The sequence below is a fragment of the Canis aureus genome, chromosome 24, assembly GCF_053574225.1.
Source record: "Canis aureus isolate CA01 chromosome 24, VMU_Caureus_v.1.0, whole genome shotgun sequence".
NCBI lineage: Eukaryota > Metazoa > Chordata > Mammalia > Carnivora > Canidae > Canis > Canis aureus.
Genome location: NC_135634.1, coordinates 31,104,879 through 31,127,435, shown reverse-complemented (window position 1 = coordinate 31,127,435; position 22,557 = coordinate 31,104,879). Strand labels below are relative to the sequence as shown.

Here is a 22,557-nt window from a genome sequence, read left to right as displayed (position 1 = left end):
CTAACTGGCCTCCAAAAGAAAGTCCTTTTACTGAAACAAGCAAGATAAAATGGGATGCTCTGGTCCTCCAGCTCCACCCTTATAAAGTCACTAGTATGTCCGCTACTAGGTATTGACCCAAAATAATTTTAAAAATATGTCCACCAAAAACTTGGACATGAACGTTCACAGAAGCATTATTCACAAAAGTCAAAAAGTGGAAACTACCTAATGTTCATCAACTGATGAATGGATAAAAAAATGTGTGGTATATCCATACAATGGAATATTATTCAGCCATAAACAGGCATGAAATAATGATGCATGCTTCAGCGTGAATGAACCTTGCAAACGTTATGCTAAGACAAGCCAGTCACGTAAGGCCACATATTGTATAATTGCCACGTATTGTATAATTTCATAATTGATATGAAATTTCCAGAAGTGATCAATCCATATGGACAGAAATGAAGTTAGTGGTTTGTCAAGGGCTAGGGGAAATGGGGAACAGGAGTGACTCTTAATGGCTACAGGGTTTCTTTTTGGCGAGATGAAATGTTCTTAACTACACAGCAGTGATGACCTCACAGTTCTAACTATATTAATATCTGCTGAATTGTGCATTTTAAAAGGGTGAATTTTATGGCAGTGAGTTGTATCTCAATAAAGCTGTCATTTAAAAAATTAGCACAATATTTTTAATGTAAAATTTTATTTAAAATACCCGGTATAATCTTTTTTAATAAATAACCTGAATAATCTTTAAATATAGGGTTATAGGAAACTGAATGAAGATCCATAATACTGCTTACCCTCAAATGCCCACAAAAAACCTTTTCTCAACTACATCCCTCCAAGTATATTGAAATCTCTTTTCTCAACCACAATTCCTTAACTTTTATGTCAGCTCATCATACAACTATTATTTGTTTTAGAATAGGTACCTTTAAGGCACCACGAACCTATTCTCTGTATGACTATAGTCAGGATTCTAAATTAGAGGTTTTGGGATGCAACATAGCAATAGTGGTATCTCCTCAAGTTCATTAACGTAGAGAAACTTAGCTACACCCAGTTGTCTCTTTCACTGTGTGTGACCTTGGATAAGTCATTTAATCTTTCCAGGTCATGCCATCAAGTATAAAATACAATCTAGTGGATGGACTTCATGCCCTCCAAGACCCCTCCAGACTTGAGTGTGATTCTTAGTTTGTAGCATTCAATAGCAAAACTTCAAGCAAATAAATTGTAAAGGTCCAATTGGTTTTATGAATCAATTCAGAAATCGGGCAGCACCCCATATAGCAAGTACAGGGGAGCTCCAAAGGGCTACAGAAAAGAAAAGGTTTTTAAGGGTTCTACCCTTAAAAGGGAGTAGAAAGTAGGGAATGATTAGCAGAGAATCCATTGTTTTAGGCAAGGTCACCCTTGTGAGGGGAGCGGAGGAGGCCTCTCGGTAATTTCCTCGTGCTGACCGGGAAATTCCTGTGTTGACTGTGTAGAGGCTACATTTGTAGGGGGCTGAAGATGCAGTCAGGCTGGGGTATTAAGTGACTTGGGGCCTTCACCTAAGTGATGCCATTTTAGGCCTGTGGCTTCTTTTTAACAGTAGGAGGTGGAAGTCACACAGAGCTAATCTTTAGTCTCTGTGATTAATTGGAGAGTGAAAAGCAGCTCTCTGATGTCTCTTTGATGGACAGGAATCCTATCTGATCAGGGCCCCACCCTCATAACCTCAGTGAACCTTAATGACTTCTGTAAAGACCCTGTGGTCTTCAAATGCAGCCACACTGGCGGATAGAGCTTTAACATGTGAATTTTGAGGGACACAGACGTTCAGTCCAGAACAAGACTTCCTGACACCATCCAGTAATCTGTCTTTGGGGGAGAAGGGTGGAAATAAAAACTGCTAAAATAATATAAACTAAGTAATTGCATCAATACTGTGTGTCTATCTTGAAGAAAAAAAAAATAAATGGTGCGTATTTTAACCAGTGGAACCTGTCACCTGCTCTTGCCTTCAAATATTCTAGTGGGAGCAGTGAGGGGCTTGCCCATTGTTTCCTGAACCAATGAGGCCATCCGTGTGGCCCTGGGTTTGTGGGGCAGGCATGGGCCCAGAGATAGCCAAAGGAATCAGAACACCTTTACAGTTCTTTGTCTTTGAAGCTGGCACTGGTTGTAGGCAGAATTGTATGTCCCCACCCCCAGCCTGTCTCCCCCAGAAAAGGTGCCCATATTTGGTGCATTTCCACCACAGAATTGAGACCAGAGTGGAGAATATCTGTATACTTACTTTTTAATGCTCTTAGGATAGAGAATACAAGGGCTGTGGGGAGCCCTTTGTCTTTGCCCTGCCTCCTACGGTCCTGCAATTTCCACCTCTTTGCTTAATGTGGAAGAACAAAAACAGAGCCCTAGCCCAGAGAAGGGAAAGAAAATTGCCTTTCATTTTGGAAGCACCTTAAAGAGTAGATGATGAAAATACAGTCACATATATTTTTTTAAGTCTTCAGCCTCTTATGGTGCAATCTCCGCAGCCCCCAGTGAGAGCCTCCATCTGGGGAACCAAAAAGCAAATTAGGATTACTTCTCAATTGGTAGAAAGAGAGGTGGAGTCAAGGGCCTGGAAGCTATCCAAAATAAGGCTGTCTACATGGTAAAACAGGATAGCTTTGGGGCACCTGGATGACTCACTGGTTGAGCGTCTGCCTTTAGCTCAGGTCATGATCCTGGGGTCCTGGGATCGAGTCCTGCATTGGGCTCCCTGTGAGGAGCCTGCTTCTCCTGCCTATGTTTCTGCCCCTCTCTCTGCCTCTCATGAATAAGTAAATAAAAATAAAGTAAACAGGATGGCTTTGTACGTTCTGGTGTTGAATTTTTGAAATCACATAGACCTCGAATCAATCCCATTTCTACCACTACTAGTTATGTGGCCTTGGCCGCATCATTCAATCTGTGTGAGCCTCAGTTTACTTCTCTGTAGAATGGAGCTGCCGCTTCCTCCCTGCAGTTCTAAGTGAGGGGAAAGGAAGTGATGAAGGTGAGGGGTGTGGCACAGCACCTCTGGCCATGCTAGGGATGCACAGATGCAGCTTCATAGATTTTTTTTTTTAAGATTGTATTTATTTGACAGGGCACAAGCACGGGGAGCACCAGGCAGAGGGAAAGGGAGAAACAGGCTCCCTGTGGAGCAGGGTGTCCAGTGTGGGGCTCAATCCCAGGACCCTGAGACCATGACCTGAGCCAAAGGCAGACACATCACCCACTGAGCCACCCAGGTGCCCTGACTTTTTTATGATAGCAAGCAGAAGTTCCTCATATGGGCGCAGGTGAATGGGGGTAGTGTTGACAAATTAGATGGGACCACTTAGGAGGAATGGGGCTTCAGAACAGGGAGCCAGTGTGGCTTTCTGCAGAGGTTGACAGGCCTGCCTGTTGGTCACTGATTCATTCTCTCCACACCTCTGCTCTGTCCTCCCCTCCACCCCTGTCCCCAGTAGAATTCCCCTACTTGCCCATTCTGTACCTAGCCCAGTATGACAGCTCCGGCCCTGATTCTGGATGCCCCTCATCACCGACACCTCCACACATCATAGACACCTTCCCCAGACTCCCTGCTGGCTAGCTGGTGTGGCCAGGTTTCCTCATCAGTGCTGCGGGATGGGGGCAGGAGCTTGCTGTCCTGGGGTTCTCTCTTTGTCCCCAGAAGAAGCTGTGATTTATAATGGATATGGCCCCGTTGAGTGCTGTGCAGTAACAGACCCTGAATAACTTACTGTGAGTGTCTGGGATCTGCCTCGATACTGAGATGATGCTAGAAAGGGAAGGGAGAGAACTCACAAGCTGGGAAGTGACTGTACGTCATATGAGTGCACTAGGGCTGCCATAACAAAGTACCACAGACTGGGTGGCTTCAACAACACAAATGGATTCTCTCACCATTCTGGAGGCTTGGAAGTGAAAGGTCAAGGTGTCAGCAGAGTCTGAGGCTTGCTGTCAGTGTCCAAATCTTTGGTTCTCATAAGGACACTGGTCAGCTTGGGATCATGGCCCGCTCTAATGACTTCATTTTAACTTAATCACCCCAATCACCCTATCTCCAAGTAACAGCCACATTCTAAGGTACTGGAGGGGAGAGGTTAGGGCCTCAGCATGTGAATTTGGGGAAGACACAGTGCAGCCCCTAACAAAGGAAGACACAGGAATTCTGTGTGTTTCTGATTTTCATTTATTTATTTATTTATTTATTTATTTATTTATTTATTTATTTTTTGTTGTTGTTGTTTCTGATTTTCTTGTGTGTTTTCTTTCTTAGGAGATGGTCACCTTCCTGGATAAGTTGGTAAGTAATTGTCTTGAACTGATCTCTGGAGAGTTCTGTTTGGGTGGGCAATTAAAGATGTAGCCTTTGAAAGTGTCAACTGTTAGAGCCCCCCAGGTGAGTGGCAAGGGCAGGAATGGCACCCTTTGGGGCAGCGGGAGGCAGGGTAGCTGGTCAGGAGGAATTACAAGCACAGGGATGGCAAAATGTTCGGAGAACAATATAGTGCCAAGTTTGGGCGTTTTTGGTTTTGATTGTTTGTTTCATGGAAAGTATTTTCCAGGGAACAGGATTATCTCGGGTTTGAGTTAGGGGTAGAGAGCTTTGCTGGCTGGCATCAAGAATTTTGGAAAATAGCCTATAGGCTAATATTTCACAATTTTTAAAAATTGATGCCCCTTTAGAAATACCTAACATCAAATGCCTTCACTTAACATTGTTTGGAACGTCAATGACAAATACAACGCAGACCAGCGATGGTGATCGGAGACTATACTTTTGCTTTTCACTCACAGAAGATTGAGATTGTAATTAGGTAGGACACTTCTCCCATCCTGAGTTAGGTCACGGTGGCAGGGTGAGGACACTGCAGCTAAGCCAGGACTGTGGCAGTGGAGGGATAGCTGATAGAGGACCTCAAAACTATGGATTTAGTCCCTATTTGTTGGATCTGAGAGTCAGGAGGAGAATTTGAGATGACTGGTGGGTTCCAGTTCAGCAGCAAGGCATGGTGGCAAACACTGTAGGAAATGAGGCAAAGACGTCGTGGTCTCTGCCCTCTGCAGATTCTCAGTCCCACAGAATTGGCTTCGGATCTTTGAGAATGGTGGGGACATCTAAGAGGATATGGCCTAGTGCGGCCACCCCAGTTCTGACTCTAGAATGACCTCCTATCTAGAAGACTTCTAGCTGGCTGAGAAAGTCTCTTACTCTGATTGTTGAAAGAGAGCCCTATGGTTGTTGGCCGGGTGGGGTAGGTGTCCCTCCCTGGCCCAGTCATTCCTGGGACCCTGGGGAAGGAAGCCGGGCCCGTTGCAGGAGAGGTGGTCATCCGCCACCTGGAGACAGCCACTGAAGCCATCGGGGTCAATGAGTTCCCTGAGGAGAGGCCTTCAGGTTGCACCATGAAGTACTCCCATGTGACGGGGAGAGGAAGGAGTAGACTCAGTGAAGTGAGAAAAAGAGTCTGGAAAGCATAGTGTCACAAAAGCCCAGGGAAGAACATTGCAAAGGAAACGTCTGATGCCACAGAACAGTCAGAAGAATGAGAGCCAAGAGGGAAAAAAAAAAACTATTATGAATCATGAATAGCCTTTGAGAGGGAAGTTTCAGTGGACTCAGGGATCGCAGGGAAAAGGCCAGGCTTCGGAGATGTATGACAGTTACCAAAGAGGCCACTGGGGTAGATCATTGTGAGAAGCTAGACACAGAGAACAGAGGAGTGGCAGGGAGCTGAGTTGGGAGCTGCTTTTCAAGATGATGGTGAGGCTGGGCAGGCTCGGGGAGGCTCTGATGTGGCTAAATGCAGCCAGCAGGGTGGGGTGGTGGGGAAGAGCCCGGTTTTAAATTGGGGAGGCCTGGGTCTGAATTACCATCCATGTGGCCTGGGCAAGTCATCTAACCACTGTGAGCCTGTCTCCCTATTTGTAAAACGTGTATTAGAAGGTTATTGGAGGAACTCCAGATGGTAGGTATACACACTTAGCACAGTGCCTGTGACATAGTAGGTCCTCAATAAACAGGAACTGTTGTCATTCCTTGTTAGCAGCAGCAGAAGAAAAGAAGATGCTGGTAGAGAGGAGGGCAATAGAAATGCCTTTGAGGTTTCAGTGGTTAGTTAAAGGAGGAAAGATCCAAAAAGAGTGGGGAGTAGAATCATAATCACCCAATGAAAGATGAATATGGAACACAGGGAGGGAAGTCATACTAACTTTAAGACAAAAAGTAGAAAAAGAGGTAAGACAAATTTTGATCTGAGAGAAGGTAGAGAGGGAGAGGGAATTTGGGGTCAGTGGCTTTAGGGTTCTGAGAAAATATAAAAGATCAGTCACCTTTGGAGGCTCTTGAGGCTGGTCTGTGTGGGAAGGGAGGCTTGAAGAGGGTGGACGTTGAAGTTGCTACTGTGGGGGCAGTGGAGGAGGAGTCCTAGGAAGTGAACAAAGGGATTGCTGGCTGAGGCTTTGGGCCAACAGGGAGCACAGGGCCCCAGGGCTCTCACCTCCCCATCCAGGAAACTTGCCCACATTCAGCTCCCTTCTTTATCCTTCACTAGGGCATCCCTCAAGCGGTGTTCATTGGCCACGACTGGGGAGGCATGCTGGTGTGGAACATGGCTCTCTTCTACCCTGAGAGAGTGAGGTAATTAGGCTTTAGGCATCAAGAGTTTGGATTTGAATTCCCCTTAGAATCCTTCCTTGGGTCTTGATCTCCAGTAAATTCTTGAAAACAAATAGGTTATCTGGGAGTGCAACATCTAGCTTCCTAGTACCCATTGAGCCATTAATAAGGAAGACTTAATGAGCTATGTCTTAGGAAGCAAGGCCTGTCCCAGTTACCGGTAATGGGACTGATAACTCAGGGCCTGGGTAGCCAGTGGGAAGGCAGAAGAATGGTGGTAGATTTTGGAGAGAGTGGGTGAGGCTTCAAGGGTGGTGGAGTCATAGAATTGAGTGCCAGAAGAAACTTCAGTCCTGGACTGGGAATTAGGAAGCATGGCTTTCAACTTTGCCCTGACCCAGCTGTGTGACAAATCACTTCATCCATCAGGCCTTGGTTTCCTCAACCACAGAGTGGTAACTCCTTTCAACTATCCAACCTGGAAAATGCTATGCAGGTGTCAGGTTAGAATGGCATGTTGTGACCACCACCACATCATTCATAATCATTCTTAGAATGACATCAGGGCACCAGTGGGAGCTTTCAGAGGACAGGTTTTGAACCCAGAGAGCCAGGTGGCCTTTGTGGCCACACCCAGTTGAGCAGGCAACTGTAGTTAAAGCCTGTGTGAACTCCCATTCAGCCTGGGTTCTTAGCATATTAAATAAACATTATCCTTCACAGCCCTCTGTATTTCCCTAAATGATCCATTCACTTTCTCTTTGGTGGGACATATAAGAACAGAAACAGTGGAAAATTATGTTCAGCCCAACATCAGTTCAAATGGTAGGATGATATCAAAGACCAAAAGGAATCCAACACTTCCTGAAATATTTTTAAAGTTTTTGCACTCTTGTGTTTCTGATCTCTTTAGCTTCTCTGTCTGTCCTCTCTTTCATTCAGAGTTGAAATAAGAGCTCAGTTCTTAGGAATTGGGTCACTAGAAAGTTACTGTACAGACTGTATTAGATGCTTCTTAAAGAGGACAAAAGGAAATAGAACAACAGGCTTATGATCTCTACCTTGAGGGAAGTGAAACACCTTCCTGTTGTTCTATTAACAACTTAGTCTCTCTCCCGTGAGAATTTGAGAATATTTAACATGAGCCCAGTGAAGTTATATTCAGAATAACATTAGGTCTGACATACACAAGCATGCTCTGGATTCCTGTTCCTCCTCTCATTGTTCTCTTTCCATCCCATGTGTCATTAGTAGTAGTTGCTCCTTCTCCATCTGCGCTCATCAAAGCAGCCCTGTTACTACACTCCTGGAGGGTGGGAGCAAGCCAAGACCCCCTTCCAGGGCTGTACATAGTGGGACACAGCATCTCTGGCCCTGGACAAAGCTGACTTAAGAATATTATTGCCATTGAACATCTTTCTGGCCAGAGAATGAAAGAAAGTTCAGGGTAGAGCCCACCTTTAATTGGATTTTTTTTTAAAGATTTTATTTATTTATTCATGAGAGAGAGAGAGAGAGAGGCAGAGACACAGGTAGAGGGAGAAGCAGGCCCCATGCAGGGAGCCTGACATGGGACCCAATCCCGGGTGTCCACAATCAGGCCCTGGGCTGAAGGCGACACTAAACCCCTGAGCCACCCGGGCTCCCCAAGATGTGGATTTTTTTTTAAAGAATCTTTTATTTTTATTTTTTTAGAGAGCAGGGGGGAGAGGCAGAGGGGGAAGGGGAGAGAGAGAGAGAGAAACCTAGGTAAGCTCCACACACAGCATGGAGCCCAATGTGGGGCTCAACCTCACAACCCTGAGATCATGACCTGAGCAGAAATCAAGAGTTGGAAGCTTAGCCAACTGAACCACCCAGGTGCCCCCTGGAATATTTCTTTAAATCCTTGGTTTTGGCATTCAACTGAGATAAACTATAGGGACATATTTAATGTAAGGGTCTTCTTACATGTTTGACCAAGAATACTTTTTTTATCTCCTTTCTTTGACAATCATCTAGAAATTCTGCTCCCAAAGGAGACTGTGGTTTAGCTTTCTCCAATCCTTATGCGGTTGGCACCAGCTTTTATATGCTAACATCTCATGTGATGATGATAATTTTTTTTATATATGGAATAAGCTGTATGTCAAGGCAATTGAAAAGAAAACCTTCATCTGCTCAGAATATTTAGATAAAGCTAGAGTTTCTTGACTTGTGATTTAAGTAATGCTTAAAATAGATTCACTGGTAACACTAGAAACCTTTAGGCATTGGTATAATTTATTTTATAGCCTCAGCTGCACTGTCTAATGGTGGCTACTGAACATTTGAAATGTGGCTGTTTGAACTGAGATGACTCTAAGGGAGAAATACCTTCCAGATTTCAAAGACTTAATACCAAAAAAAATCTTATTAATATTTCTGTATTGATTATGTGTTGAAATTATTATTATTTTAGATATATCATGTTGAATATTAAATTATTTAAATCAACAGTAGATTTTAAATTTGTATTAACAATATTAGTATCATTCAGTTAATATTAAGTAATATTTTAGATTAATCTCACATGTTTCTTTCTACCTGTTTTAATTGGCTAGTAGAAAATGTTAAATTATGTGTGGCTCGCATTATGCTTCTTGGCTGGCACTGGCTAAACCTCAGCACTGCTTTTCCTGATTATTTCATTTGTCCTAGTTATCTTGCTCCTCCTGGTTTATATCTCCCCAAGATATTTTCTCTTTCTTATTTCCCTTTTGGGAAGGAGTTTCCCTAGGATCAGAGTAGGTACGGGATCCCTTACTGATGAGCCAGACTAACTGTGCTCCTGGCTGACTTCTATCAGCCCTGACTTCATGTGGTCACTCAGATCTACCCCTCTGTTCTTTATGGGACTGAGAAATCACTCACTGCCATCCTGTTCCTCTTGGGTGACTAAAGTAGTAGTGTGCTGGGCCTCTCCTTGCTTCTGGTGTCCCTCTCTGCATCTGTGTCATGTATCCCTGCTTGATACATCACTTCCTGACTGCAACTTCAGTCTGCTCCTCCCCTCTTCTCAGAAGCCCTCATAGTTTTCTTGATTTTCTACAGCATCTGATCCAGACTCGCAGCCCTGCATGTCTAGGCTCTCACTTGCCTTGCTGGCTTTATTTCACAAGATGCCTCATTAAACACTTGGCCTGGGCAGCCCAGGTAGCTCAGTGGTTTAGCACCGCCTTCAGCCCAGGGCCTGATTCTGGAGTCCCAGAATCGAGTCCCATGTCAGGCTCCCTGCATGGAGCCTGCTTCTCCCTCTGCCTGTGTCTCTCTGTCTCTCCGTCTCTCATGAATAAATAAAATCTTTAAAAAAAAAACAAAAAAAAACACTTGGCCTCTCACCACATAGATTTTTTCTTTTCTTTGTTTTTTTGGCTCTCTCAAACTCAACCCCAAACTTTGCCCCCTTCTAGAATTTGCTAATGCTACCCCATGGTATTTCCCTTACAGTATTGTTTCCCCTTCCCTACACTCTTCCACCCTTAAAAGACAAGTTCAGATGCTCTCTTTTTCATGAGATTTTCCATGATGCCCAAATCTAGAAACTCTTTGTCTCCTTGAACTCCCATGTGCTTGTGCTATTCTTATGGCTCGTATCACAGTTTGTTTTGTAATATAGTCATGGGTATATTTGTCTAGCCTTTTTAAATTATAATGAGCTCTCTGAGTATTGATTTTATATCTTCTCTCCCCTAGCATATAGCATGGAATTAACACAGTGAAGCGAGTGAAGGAAGGAAAGAAGGAAAAAAAGGAATGCATTTTTAGAAACTATAATCTAATGAAGGTTGATATACTGCACATAATGTGTGTTTGTGTGTGTGTGCGTGTCTTTGTCTAAGGCAAGAGGGTGAGAAATACTGCAGTTTGGGCAGCCCCTGTGGCGCAGCGGTTTAGCGCCGCCTGCAGCCCAGGGCGTGATCCTGGAGACCTGGGATCGAGTCCCGCGTCGGGCTCCCTGCATGGAGCCTGCTTCTCCCTCTGCCTGTGTCGCTGCCTCTCTTTCTCTCCCTGCATCTCTATGAATAAATAAATAAATAAAATCTTAAAAAAAAAATACTGCAGTTTAGTGGGGGAAAAAAACAAAAAAAGCCATAGCCTGGGAGTCAAAAACTCAGAGTGCTGACCCATCCTCCCACACACTGCTAGTCAGAGATCTTATATATATCCCTTTCTTGTTCTGAACTTCCGTCCTGATGTGTAAGGTCCTTTCTGGTTCATACAGACTTCTTACAGGGTCTGTGTCTTCGTGTCTTCTTTCCACAGGGCAGTGGCCAGTTTGAATACTCCCTTTATGCCAGCAAATCCCAATGTGTCCACAATGGAGAAGATCAAAGCCAATCCCGTTTTTGATTACCAGCTCTATTTCCAAGAACCAGTAAGTTTGGGACTCAAGAGTTATGATCCCACCAAGGTTTTTGTTCTTCTTTCTCCTCTATCTCTCGTTCTCCCATTAGCTTGATTTTCTCAGTGCCCTTTCATTTTCCATGGCATTAGTCAGAAATGATTTTACACATGGGCTCAAGTGAAACTGGCTCCTCAGCTCAGCTGGCCCTTCCTGGGTGATGACACATTTCTGTGTGTGTGTGTATTTGGGGTGGCAAGGGGAAGGGCATAAGGGTGATGGTGCAGTGAGTTCTCCTGTTTCTCCAAAATTGTGGAGTGGGGAGCTGAGTGCTGGTTTGGAGCTGCTCTTTCTCAGTTCCATGGCTGAGAGGCTAACAAAGGCCACTGATTGTTGGTGACAGCTCCTGAGCCCTTGCCAGGGACCTGGTACCTCACTTGCTGAGGACTGGTTTGTGATACAGGGAGCATCAGAGCCTAAAAGCAGGCACTAGGCCGCAAGTGTGCTTTGAGATATGTATTCTAGGTATCACTTCATGTGCCACAAAGCCCAGAGTGCCTTTCAAAGATGCCCCCTGGACCTTAGGTGACACCTGTGATGGGGTGTCACTGTTCCCTTTCAGGGGGATTCACTGAGGGTAGCATTGTGAGTCAGAATCATCTGGCCTCATCTGAGGGGGCACTGCCACTCATCAACTCTTAGGTTATGGACCCCAATGTCCAGCTACATCTGGGTAATTCCAGAGAGGATAAGAGAAGTTTGCTTAGCACTCTGGAGAGAGAAGGATGGATTGAATTAATAAAGAACACAGGAACATACCCCCACTTCTCTCTCCCAGACTTTGCCCTTGCTGCTCGTAGGAGGTACCATGCCCAGCAAGGGTCACACCATCCCAGTTTCAATTTGCCAAGTAACTCTTCTCTAAGAATGATTTTAGGGATGCCTGGGTGGCTCCATCAGTTGTCTGACTCTTGATTTGGGCTCAGGCATGAGCCTTAGGGTCATTGAGCACCAAGTCCATCCTATGCTCAGTGGAGAGTCTGCTTGGGATTTTCTCTCTCCCTCTCCCTCTATTCCTCCCCCTGCTCTCTCTCTATTGTTTCAAATAATCTTTAAAAAACAATAACATATGCATACACACAAACAACAATTTTGATTGATAAGTTGATACCTTGGAAGAGGAACTTTTTTTTTTAAGATTTTAGGAGCCCAACGCAGGGCTCGATCTCACAACCCTGAGATCATGACTTGAGCTGAAACCAAGAATTGGACACTTAACTGACTGAGCTATTCAGGCCCCCCTAGAAGAGGAACTTTTTGATTCAGGCAACACTCATTCGGAAAGACACCAGCAGCCTCTGGCAACATCATGAAAAGATGCTGAATATATCACATTCTCCATTAAAGCCAGGCCTTACTGTACCCAAAGTGCAGGAAGTGGTGGGCTCCCTTTGGCTTGAATTGAATCAACACATCTTTAAGTAGTGTACTTAAACATGTTTGAAGTACTTTCAACACGTTTGAAGTAGTCTTGAGCTTGAAGGATGGATTAGATGGTGTATTAGTCAGCTGGGGATGCCATAACAAAGTACCATAGACTGGGGTGGGGGCATAAATAATAGAATTTATTATCTCATAGTTCTGGGGCCCAGAAATCTGAGATCAAGGTGTCTATCTGGTTGGTTTCTTCTAAAGCCTCCATCCTTGGTTTGTGGATGGCCCCCTACTTGGTGTGTCCCTACACGGGATATCCTCTGTGCATGTGTGTTTCTGTGTTCAAACTTCCTCTTATAATGACACCAGTCCTAGTAGATGAGGGTCTAAGGTAAAGGCCTCATATTAATTACCTCTTTAAAGACTTAATCTCCAAATATCATTACATTCTGAGGTATTAGGGGCTAGGGCTTCCTAGGAATTAGGAGGAGATATGGTTCAGCTTCAGCCTATAACAGATGGGTAAGGGGAAAAGGAACAGTGCCCTTGGTGAAAGAAATGGGAGGAAGGGACAAGATGGGGATGGTGAAGGGGAAGGGGAAGGGGGCAGACTGTGAGAAGTGCTCTAGTGCCCTCTTTGGAAGGTTTGGTCAACTGGGACAGGAAGGAGGTGAGTGTCCTTGTGGCCTGGACACTAAACCCTGAGCCTGTAGTTGATGTCAAAAGTAGTAGAGAATCCTTGTAGGTTCATCGTCCGGTCATAGATGGCCCCATGAAAATTCTTCCAGCAGGACTGGAAATCCGAATCCCAATCTCAGGTGTAATGTACTGCCTGCCACCCTTTCCCAGGTGTTTGCTTCACCCCTGTGCATCTCACACTGAAGAAGGCTCTGGTGGTGGGGAGAAAAACAAAGTGTTGGTTGTAGGTGCCTCAGTGGCAGCTGCCTCGGCCTTTGGGAAATGGGGACGGAACAGGACCCCACCCAAAACTGGGAAGCTGGTGTGTGGATTCCTCTCACCTCTTACCTGACCCTTTCTCAATCTCTGCCTCTGCTTGGTCCATACTCCCAAGAGCCCTATTCCTTCCCACCACCCTCTGTGTGCCCAGAGTATCCCCTTTCCAGAGGACACGCCCACCCACAGGTCCTTCCATCACCAGCACCTCATGCTTCATAGTTACTTCTCACCCTCTTCCCTCTTCCCTAACCCAGCCCCCATGCCCCATGCCTGGGCAACAGGCCCTCAACACTCAGGCCCTAGCTGCCAGGCTGCACCATATGGGGGATGCACAGGGGTAGGGATGGCATGGGCATGAAAGCCCTTTCTCATCCATTTGGATTCACCATTCAAAAGACTTGTATCTGCTACGGAACAGAGGTGCACCACGACGCGGGTGAGGGGCTGAGCATGACAAATACACTTAAATGTCAGAAATGTTTTGACTAGTGTTTCTTATGAGGAATTAATATCCATTAATTCAAAAAAAATATCCATTAATTCATATAGCAGATGCATCTGCATCATCTCTTATGTGCCAGTTTCAGAGATGAGGTACAGTGTCTGAGGGTTGAAACAGTTCTTGGACAAAGAGTCAAGTAACACATAACTGTAGAAGAAGTCAGCTACTAGGACCATCATGAAGGCACAGCTTATTCTGGGATCTCAGAAGAAAACACAGTTAAATTTTTATTGAACGAGAGACATTTGAACTGGCCCTGGGAAGATGAATAGGATCTGTGTGAGTGATAGAAGAAGGAAGGGCATTCCAGTCTGAGGGGACAAATGGCAGAAAATGCATATGAAACTTGCTTAATGCAGGCAAGTTATTTATCTCCCATAAATATCATGGGACATAGGGAGGTCCTAAAAAAATAGTCAGTGATCCTTAAGGTGCATTTCAGTAGGTCTGGAACATCTTGAAATGACCCGCACAATTTACTGTATGCATGCATTTTCCCAGGGAAGGAGTTCCTTCCTCACTTCCCTTAGAACCGTAAGAATTCAATACAAGCTAGGAGCCGAAGGGTTTGGGGTGTCAGGCAAGGTGCAGGAATCAGGGGCATTGATATCACCTGGGAGTTTGCTAGAAATGCAGACTCACAGGCCCTTTTGCGATCTACCCAACAAGACTGCTTTTTAACAAGGTCCCCCTGGGTGACTCTTGTACACACAGTGCCCGAGGAGGCTATCCCAGCTTGGACAGCTCCTGTTCTGTGACTCAATTTCTATGATTCTCCAGCCTGATGATTCTCAGATGTCAGCATGCATCAGAATCACCTGGAAAGCTAGTTAAAACACAGATCACCAGGCTACACCCCCAGAGTTCTGCATCAGTGGGTTTTGGTGGCACCAAAGGATTCACATTTCTAACAAGCTTTGAAGTGAGGCTGGTGCTGCTGGTCCTGGAGTGTAGCCTCAGGAAAGGGGCTAATCTAGTCATTTTCCAGGTGGTGGTAGGCAGATAGCCATCCTTCTCAGTGAATTGGAAACTTCTGGGCAGCTATCCCAGTCAAGGATTGCTGGAGCGGATCAAGGAGGCCATTGACCCTATCTCCAATAATAGGTTCCCTGCAATGCAGTGGATCTCAGACTTTCTGGTCCCAGGCCCCCTTACACTCGTAAAAGCTATTACAGACCTCAAAGAGCTTTAGTTAATGTGTGCCAGCTATGTGTACTGGTATTTACCATACCAGATATTGAAATTTTAAAATACTTATTATTTCACTTAAAAAATAATAATGTGCCCATGTCGATGTAAATAACATGTTTTTATTTTTTAATAATGTTTTCCTTAAAAAATATAGTGAGGGGGTGCCTGGGTGGCTCAGTCAGTTAAGCGTCTGGCTCTTGGTTTCGGTTCATATCATGATCTCAGGGTCGTGAGATCAAGCCCTGTATTGGGCTCTCCACTGGGCATGGAGTTCTTAAGATTCTATCTCCCCCTCTCTCTGCCCGTCCCCCAGGCATATTCTCTCTCTCTCTCTCTCTCTCTCTCTCTCTCAATAAGTAAATAAATACATAAATAAATATAAAATAAAGTAAAATAAAATAAAAAGAAACTCAAGGCCCCAAGTCAGTAAACCAACACTCAGTACCCAGCCTGACTGGAGCTTCAGCCCCCCACAAATGTAACCTCTATGCAGTCAACACCCAAATTTCCTGGTCAACACAAGGAAATCACCGAGAGGCCCCCTCCACTCCCCTCAGAAGGGCGACCTTGCCTAAAACAGTGGATTCTCTGCTTCTCTTTTCCTTCTTTTTACTCCCTCTCTACCCTTAAAAACCTTCCCTCTCCTGTAGGCCTTTGAGCGCCCTCTACTGGCTACACGGGATGCTGTCCCATTCATGAACCCATTAATAAAGCCCAATAGATCTTCAAAACATACTTGGTTAGATTTTTGTTATTTAACCACACACATAACATAAAATTTACCATCTGAACCATATTTAAGAGTACAGTTCAGTTACATTAAGAACCTTCGCTTTGCAAAAAAAAAAAAAGAACTTTTGCTTTGCTGTACAGCCATCAGCACCATTTGTCCCCAGAACTTTTTTGTTTTCTTTTATATATGTATAATATATTATATATATATATATATAATATATCATTGAAGTTCGATTTGCCAACATATAGTATAACACCCAGTGCTCATCCCGTCAAGTGCCCCGCTCAGTGCCTGTCACCCAGTCACCCCCACCCCGTGCCCGCCTCCCCTACCACTACCCCTTGTTCTTTTTTCCAGAATTAGGAGTGTCTCATGTTTTATCACCCCCTCTAATTTTTCCCACCCATTTTCCCTAGTTTCCCCTATAATCCCTTTCACTAGTTTTTATATTTCCCATATGAGTGAAACCATATAATGATTGTCCTTCTCCGATTGACTTACTTCACTCAGCATAATACCCTCCAGTTCCATCCACGTCAAAGCAAATGGTGGGTATTACTTTTTCATCATGCAAATCCAAAATTATACTCAGTAAACACAAACTCTCCATTCCCTCCTCCCTCCAGCCCCTAGCACCCAGCATTCCACTTTCTGTCTCTGAATTCAACTATTCTAGAGAGCTCATAGAAGTGGAGTCATAGAGGAATTTTGTTTTGGGGGTCTGGGTTATTTCACTTTATACAGCATCCTCAGGGCTGTTCCACATTGTAGCATGTATCTGAATTTCCATCCTTTTTAGGGCTGAATAACATTCCACGGTATGTGTAGACCACATTTGGCTTATCCATTCCTCCTTTTATGGACACTCAGGTTGTAGTTACTACTTGTTTTGAGCACGGTATGCCAAGTGGTCCTATTCACAAGCACACGCTGGCGTTCTCCTGTCTTTCAGAGAAGCAGACAGGGGCTCTGGGGTTCACTAACTGGCCCAAGACTAGGTACTGACTGGGTTTGTTTGACTTTAAAGTCTACGTGCATCCTCCTAAGCCACACTGTGAGGGAGCTTGGACTTTGTTGTGTGTGCCTGGCTCATCCAAACACAGCAGGAAGGAGCAAACCAAGATAAGCTCAAAGGGCTGATTAATACAAGTAACCTCAGGGGAAAGATGCTTACTAACTGCCCCCTTAGTAGGGCGAAGGTTATTATAGTCTTTGTGGAAAAATCATACTCCTATTGTTATGTTGTCGCTGCTGGGTTTAAAATCTGCAGGAAGAGTTGAGAGAATCAAGAGTTTCCTCTTGATTAGGAAAATGTTTAATATTCAAATAAGTGAAGGCTGGGGTGTGGGAGTGCGTTTGGGGTGAATTCAGCTGCTGAGGCTGGTCTGGTTGGGCACAGAGCTGGGTCTCTAGGAGAAGCCCTGCACGAGGGTCCTGCCAGCATGTCTGCTGCCTGTTTGGCAACAGGGCAAGTCCCTTCCTACGTTGGGCACTCAATGTCCTCATCTGAAAACGGATGGTCTCATTGCATGGTTTTCAAACAGGTGACAGCTTCAAACCGAAGCCAAATTCAAGCCTAACAAAGCATAACGTGTGGGGCACCTGTCTCATTCAGGGGTGGGGGCTGGAACCTCCTCCTTCCTGCCTCTCTGCTCCCAAACCTGTCCCCGCCACTCCCCAGCCAGGAGGAGTGACCGGAAGCGCTCACCGTGGATGCATTCAGTCTAAGGAAGCCTCCAGACTGGTGTCCCTCCCACGCCTGGTTCACGCTTGCTGAGCAGGACAGGGTGTGGCCTAGGTAAACTCCCCAGTTTAGATTCAGTTCCTCTAGCTCTTTGAACCCTGAGCCATTGTGTTTACTGTCTCTCGTCCTGCGTATTTGCCAAGTCTGGTGGAAACCAAAATGAAAAGGCATGTTTTTCTTTTTTTCTCAGCGAAGAGATGACAAGCTTTGCATTTGTATAGTAGGAAAGAGGAGGAGGAGCTCTGGGCAGCAGAGACAAATAGAATCGGCTGGGTAATTTGAACATGACAAGTTCCATGTCTTAATCCTTAAGATTCTTCACGTCCTTGCTTAGCCTGGGGATATTTCATAGTCCCTCTGTCCCTGAAATCAGAACATGGTTAGTGCGTGTCCCTTTCTGTCTGCCAACACCGGTGCCTCTTTACTCCTCCTTAATAGTATATATGTATTTTTATTTCTTTGGAGAAGGGTGTGTGTGTGTGCGTGTGGTGTGGGTGTCTGGAACCATACAGCAAGCTATAGGCTCTGTAGGTTAGAGCAAGCCAAAGCCCACTTTTAAGTATTTAACCAGCTGAGAAACTAGGTAATAGAAAATGTGGGGAAAGGAAATTGTAGATAGCAGTCAAGAAGAGATGGTTTCGCCAGGTGGAAGGGCACCCCAACATCCACAAATGGTTTTCTTCCTTCTCCCTCATGGTGTTCAGAGTCCCCCTTAATCCCCCTACACATAGTACCCCCCCCCCCACCAGGCCACCAGGCTACAGGGACAGCTGGTGACTTGCTACTGCCTGTATGTTGCAGATGATTTATGCTTGGTGCTTTAAAAAAAAAAAAAAAGTACTGAGTCGTATAAAATAAAAAGTTGAATCCCCTTTCGCTCATCTAGAAGTAGCTACTATGAATAGTTTAGCAAGTATTTCCCAGACATTTTTTAAAAATATGCTTTTAAGTGTGGCGGGGGAGGGGGCATGCATATGTGCATATGAGTGTATGTGTAATTTTTATATAAATGGAATCATGCTGCTTTTTCATTTACTAGATCTTGGACAGATTTTCCTGCCAGGACGTATAGGTTTACCTCATTCGTTGCAGTGGCTTCTTGGTGCTGCAGGATACAGGTGGACCATCATTTATTTTATTTTATTTTATTTTTTATAAAGATTTTATTTATTTGTTCATGAGAGACACAGAGAGAGAGGCAGAGACATAGACAGAGGGAGAAGCAGAGGGGAGCCGGATGCGGGACTCTATCCCAGGACCCCAGGATCATGACCTGAGCCGAAGGCAGACGCTCAACCACTGAGCCACCCAGGTGTCCCTGGACCGTCACTTATTTAACCAGTCCTCTACTGAGGACAATATTTTGGTTGTTTGTCACAGCTGAATAATGTATTTTAGAAGAAAGTGCCGCTGTTTGCATCTGCCATGGAAGAAACTCTTCTCATTTTATTTATGTTTTCGTAAATGGGTAGTGTTACATTATAGTAAAGAGAACTGGATACAGGGGGCTTTGAAGTCTGGAGTTCTTGTCTCCAGCTTGGCCATTTATAATGTGCCTGACTTTGAAGGAGGTCACACTCCACCCAAGAGTCTCCATCTGTAAGGTGGCCTTTGAAACTCAGTGCCGTGGGAAAGAGCGAAGGCGCCCACCCAGTGGAAGTGGCTTCAGAGAGCCTCAGGTCTTCTCATGGACTTACCGTGGGGCCTGACTCACCTCTCTTCTGAGTGTGTGTGTGTGCATCTGTCTGTCTGGCCGAACACTGAAGAATAATAAACCATTTTCTCTTTTTGCCCAGATTTCAGATAGCATTTTCCATCTCAGGGGCAACCACCCCAGCCATGAATTTTCTGACCTCGTTTGAAAAAATCCTGCCCCAGAATTTCAGAGCAATCTGAGTGAGGATTATCAAGGTAGACAGAACATGAAGCAGAGATGCTGGCGCCAACCCCCTGATGAGATGGGGCCTTCTTCTCCCCGTGATGCATCTTCTAGTGGTAGCTGTAGTAGCTGTAGGGGGACAGAAGCCGTCCGGGCTTGTGCCCTGATGGACCTGCCCTTTGATTTCGGTGGCTGTCTCCACTGTCTTGGCAATGAAACAGTAGAACCAATTAAGAGCATCTTCTGAGGCTGACCTGTCCTACATCTTGGAAGGAGCAAAAGGGCAGATTGGAGAAAAGAAACCCCCCGGAGTAGCTATGAGTTTCTGTGATTTCAAGTTTAAAATAAAGAGCGGGAGGAGGCAGTGGTAGTTAGTTAGAAAGGCCAAGAAATTCTAATGAATTCTCCAAAGTGGGTTCCCTTATGTTTCTAGTCATTCACACCATGAGAAGACCTCCTTAAACAGCCTGGGAGTACTCTTGAGACCAAGCTCCAGGATCCATGGAATTCCAAAGGCTTTGTTCTAGGAGCTCCTTTTCTTTGTTTTTCTTTTTTTTTTTTTAATAATAAATTTATTTATTTTTTTGGTGTTCAATTTGCCAACATACAGAATAACACCCAGTGCTCATCCCGTCAAGTGCCTCCCTCAGTGCCCGCCACCCAGTCACCCCCACCCCCCGCCCTCCTCCCCTTCCACCACCCCTAGTTCGTTTGGAGCTTTTTTCCAAACCCAGGGCTGTCTTCAGTTTGCCTGCCCCGGGGACAGCTTTGGGTCACAGGAGAGCAGATCCTCTCATTTGTCTCCGTTCTGTAGATTACTGCTCAGCCTCACCTCAAGCTGGGGCTGACTTGCCTCGTTTGGCAAATATGAGCTCACAGTGGAGGGCGGAAAAACAAAAGCCACGATCATTCCGAAGACACTCCCACCAAAGTCTTTCTCTCCTATTCCTGCCCCCTTTGCACCTCTCTTCCCTTTCTCCTTCCTACCCACCCAGCCTTTGCCGGGTACCTACTATTACCATGCTATGGCCATGGGAAGAAAAATATGAATACGATACAGTGTGTGTCCATGAGACACAGGCTGGTGAGGGGACCAGATCCCAAAATAGACATTTCTGGTGCAATCCAGTAACTTTAAGGATGGGGATACTAATAATAACAATTATTACCATTTCTTGGCATTTCTCCTGAGTGTCAGACATTGTAATACGCATTATCGTTATCTTGTAGAAATCCTTACAAAACTCCCGTTTTATAGATGTGGAAATTGAGGCTTGGGAATATTAAGCTGCCCAGTTAGTTAAGTATCAGGAGAGGGGCTCGCAGCCTTATTTGCCGGATTCCAAAGTCCATCCCCTAACTGCTCGGCTCTGGAGCCCAGAGGGAGGAGCCGCCTCCCAGGGGGCAGGTGGGAATTTTGTCATTGGTCTGCGGGACTTAAAAATACGTTTTCACCTTTTAAAACTTACAGAGAGTCAGGTGATATCAGCAGGGCACATAACCAGAGGACAAATGTTATCATCTTCTCCGCTTCCCGGCCCTCACCTTTGTCCCCGTTCCCCCTGTTGATCTGATGTACTTTCATGTGTGCGGACAGACTTATTTACCTTTATGATCCCTTTGATTTTTTATTGACCCATTTGGCATCCATTTGCTCTTCTAAAGACCATTGGCGGGTCAAAGCCCCGTCCAGACCTCTGCGCTTGGGGAGGCTCCTCCAGCCCCCGGGCTCGTGAACGGCTGCAGTTTCTGGGATGAGGACAGTTCCCAATGAATAAAAACGATGACCTATGTGACATGCGGGCTGACCAGGGCTTTTATCGATCACTTAAAATGCACTTCCTCCCGCGGCTCTTTCTTGCCGTGCTGTTCATCACGATGCAGAAGGTCACGACCGAACCTCCATCAAAACTGGACCTGACAAACGTGACGGGGGTGTGATGATCACATCGGCGTGGCTCGCATCGGAAATTCCCAAACTGCAGACCCAGCGCCGCGGATGATAAATGCTGCTTTTCGTGCCGCTGCCTCGTAGATCCAGGGCTCTCCGGACGTCGGTGTGCGGAGTCAGTGTGCAGCGGGGCCTCTTAAAGTGCACACACAGGCCTGAGGGCCGCCGGGCACGAGAGCGCCTTAGAGACCTGCCCTGCGGCCCCTTCCTCTCTGATCATGACCATTTATGTTCAGCCCCTGCTGTCCTGGGATCAGTCACAGAGGCTTCCAAGTGGATGCTTCCCTGCCTTGAGGGTAGCCCGGGTGGGGGGTTGGGGGGGTGGCACGTTAAAGCTCTCTGGGATCCAAGAATAGAGTTGTTTTATTGGGATGGTGGAAGGCGGGACTTCGTGGAGGCAGTTTTGGGGAACAGATGGTGGAGGTTCTTTGAAGGCCACACTCAGGAAGCTAGGGGTCTGTTTTTCAAAAAGATTTATTTCTTTGCTTTATTTATTTATTTATTTTAAAGATTTTATTTATTTATTCATGAGAGACACACAGAGAGAGAGGGAATGAGAGAGAAGCAGAGACACAGGCAGAGGGAGAAGCAGGCTCCACGCAGGGAGCCTGATGTGGGACTCGATCCCGGGTCTCCAGGATCACGCCCTGGGCCGAAGGTAGCGCTAAACAGCTGAGCCACCCGGGCTGCCCTATTTCTTCGTTTTAGAGAGAGAGAGCATAGAGAGGGAGAGGGAGAGAGAATGTCTCCCCCACCCCTACCCTGATGAGTGCAGAGACGGACCCGGGGCTCAATCTCATGACCCTGAGATCATGACCTGAGCTGAACCCAAGAGTCAGATGCTTAACTGACTGTGCCACCCAGGTGCCCCAGGAGCGAGGTGTTCTGATGCAAGTTCCAGTATTCAAACCAGGGAGGTGAGAAAGTAAGAGTGCCTAATCAGAAAACATTCTGCAGTCCATTTCAGCTGGGGTCTGTGTACGTTCAGGAAAGCCACTAGACAGGAGGAGAAAAAAGTAGTTGGCACCGTGCTATAGACTGAATGTGTCCCCCCACATTCACATATTGAAATCCTGATCCTCAATGTGAGGGTGTTAGGAGGTAGGGCCTTTGGGAGATGATTAGGTTGTGAGGGTGGCACCTTCATGAATGGGGTGAGC

General features: G+C 45.6%; 1 protein-coding gene across 1 annotated transcript in view; it reads left to right on the top strand.

The window, feature by feature from the left end:
* Window positions 1-22,557, top strand: part of EPHX2 (epoxide hydrolase 2) — a 62,203-nt gene that overhangs the window by 27,057 nt on the left and 12,589 nt on the right. Inside the window, exons 10-12 of the mRNA XM_077868752.1 lie at window positions 4,298-4,324; window positions 6,576-6,661; window positions 10,925-11,036. Coding sequence (XP_077724878.1) covers window positions 4,298-4,324; window positions 6,576-6,661; window positions 10,925-11,036 — 225 coding nt within the window. The remainder of the gene's footprint in view (window positions 1-4,297; window positions 4,325-6,575; window positions 6,662-10,924; window positions 11,037-22,557) is intronic.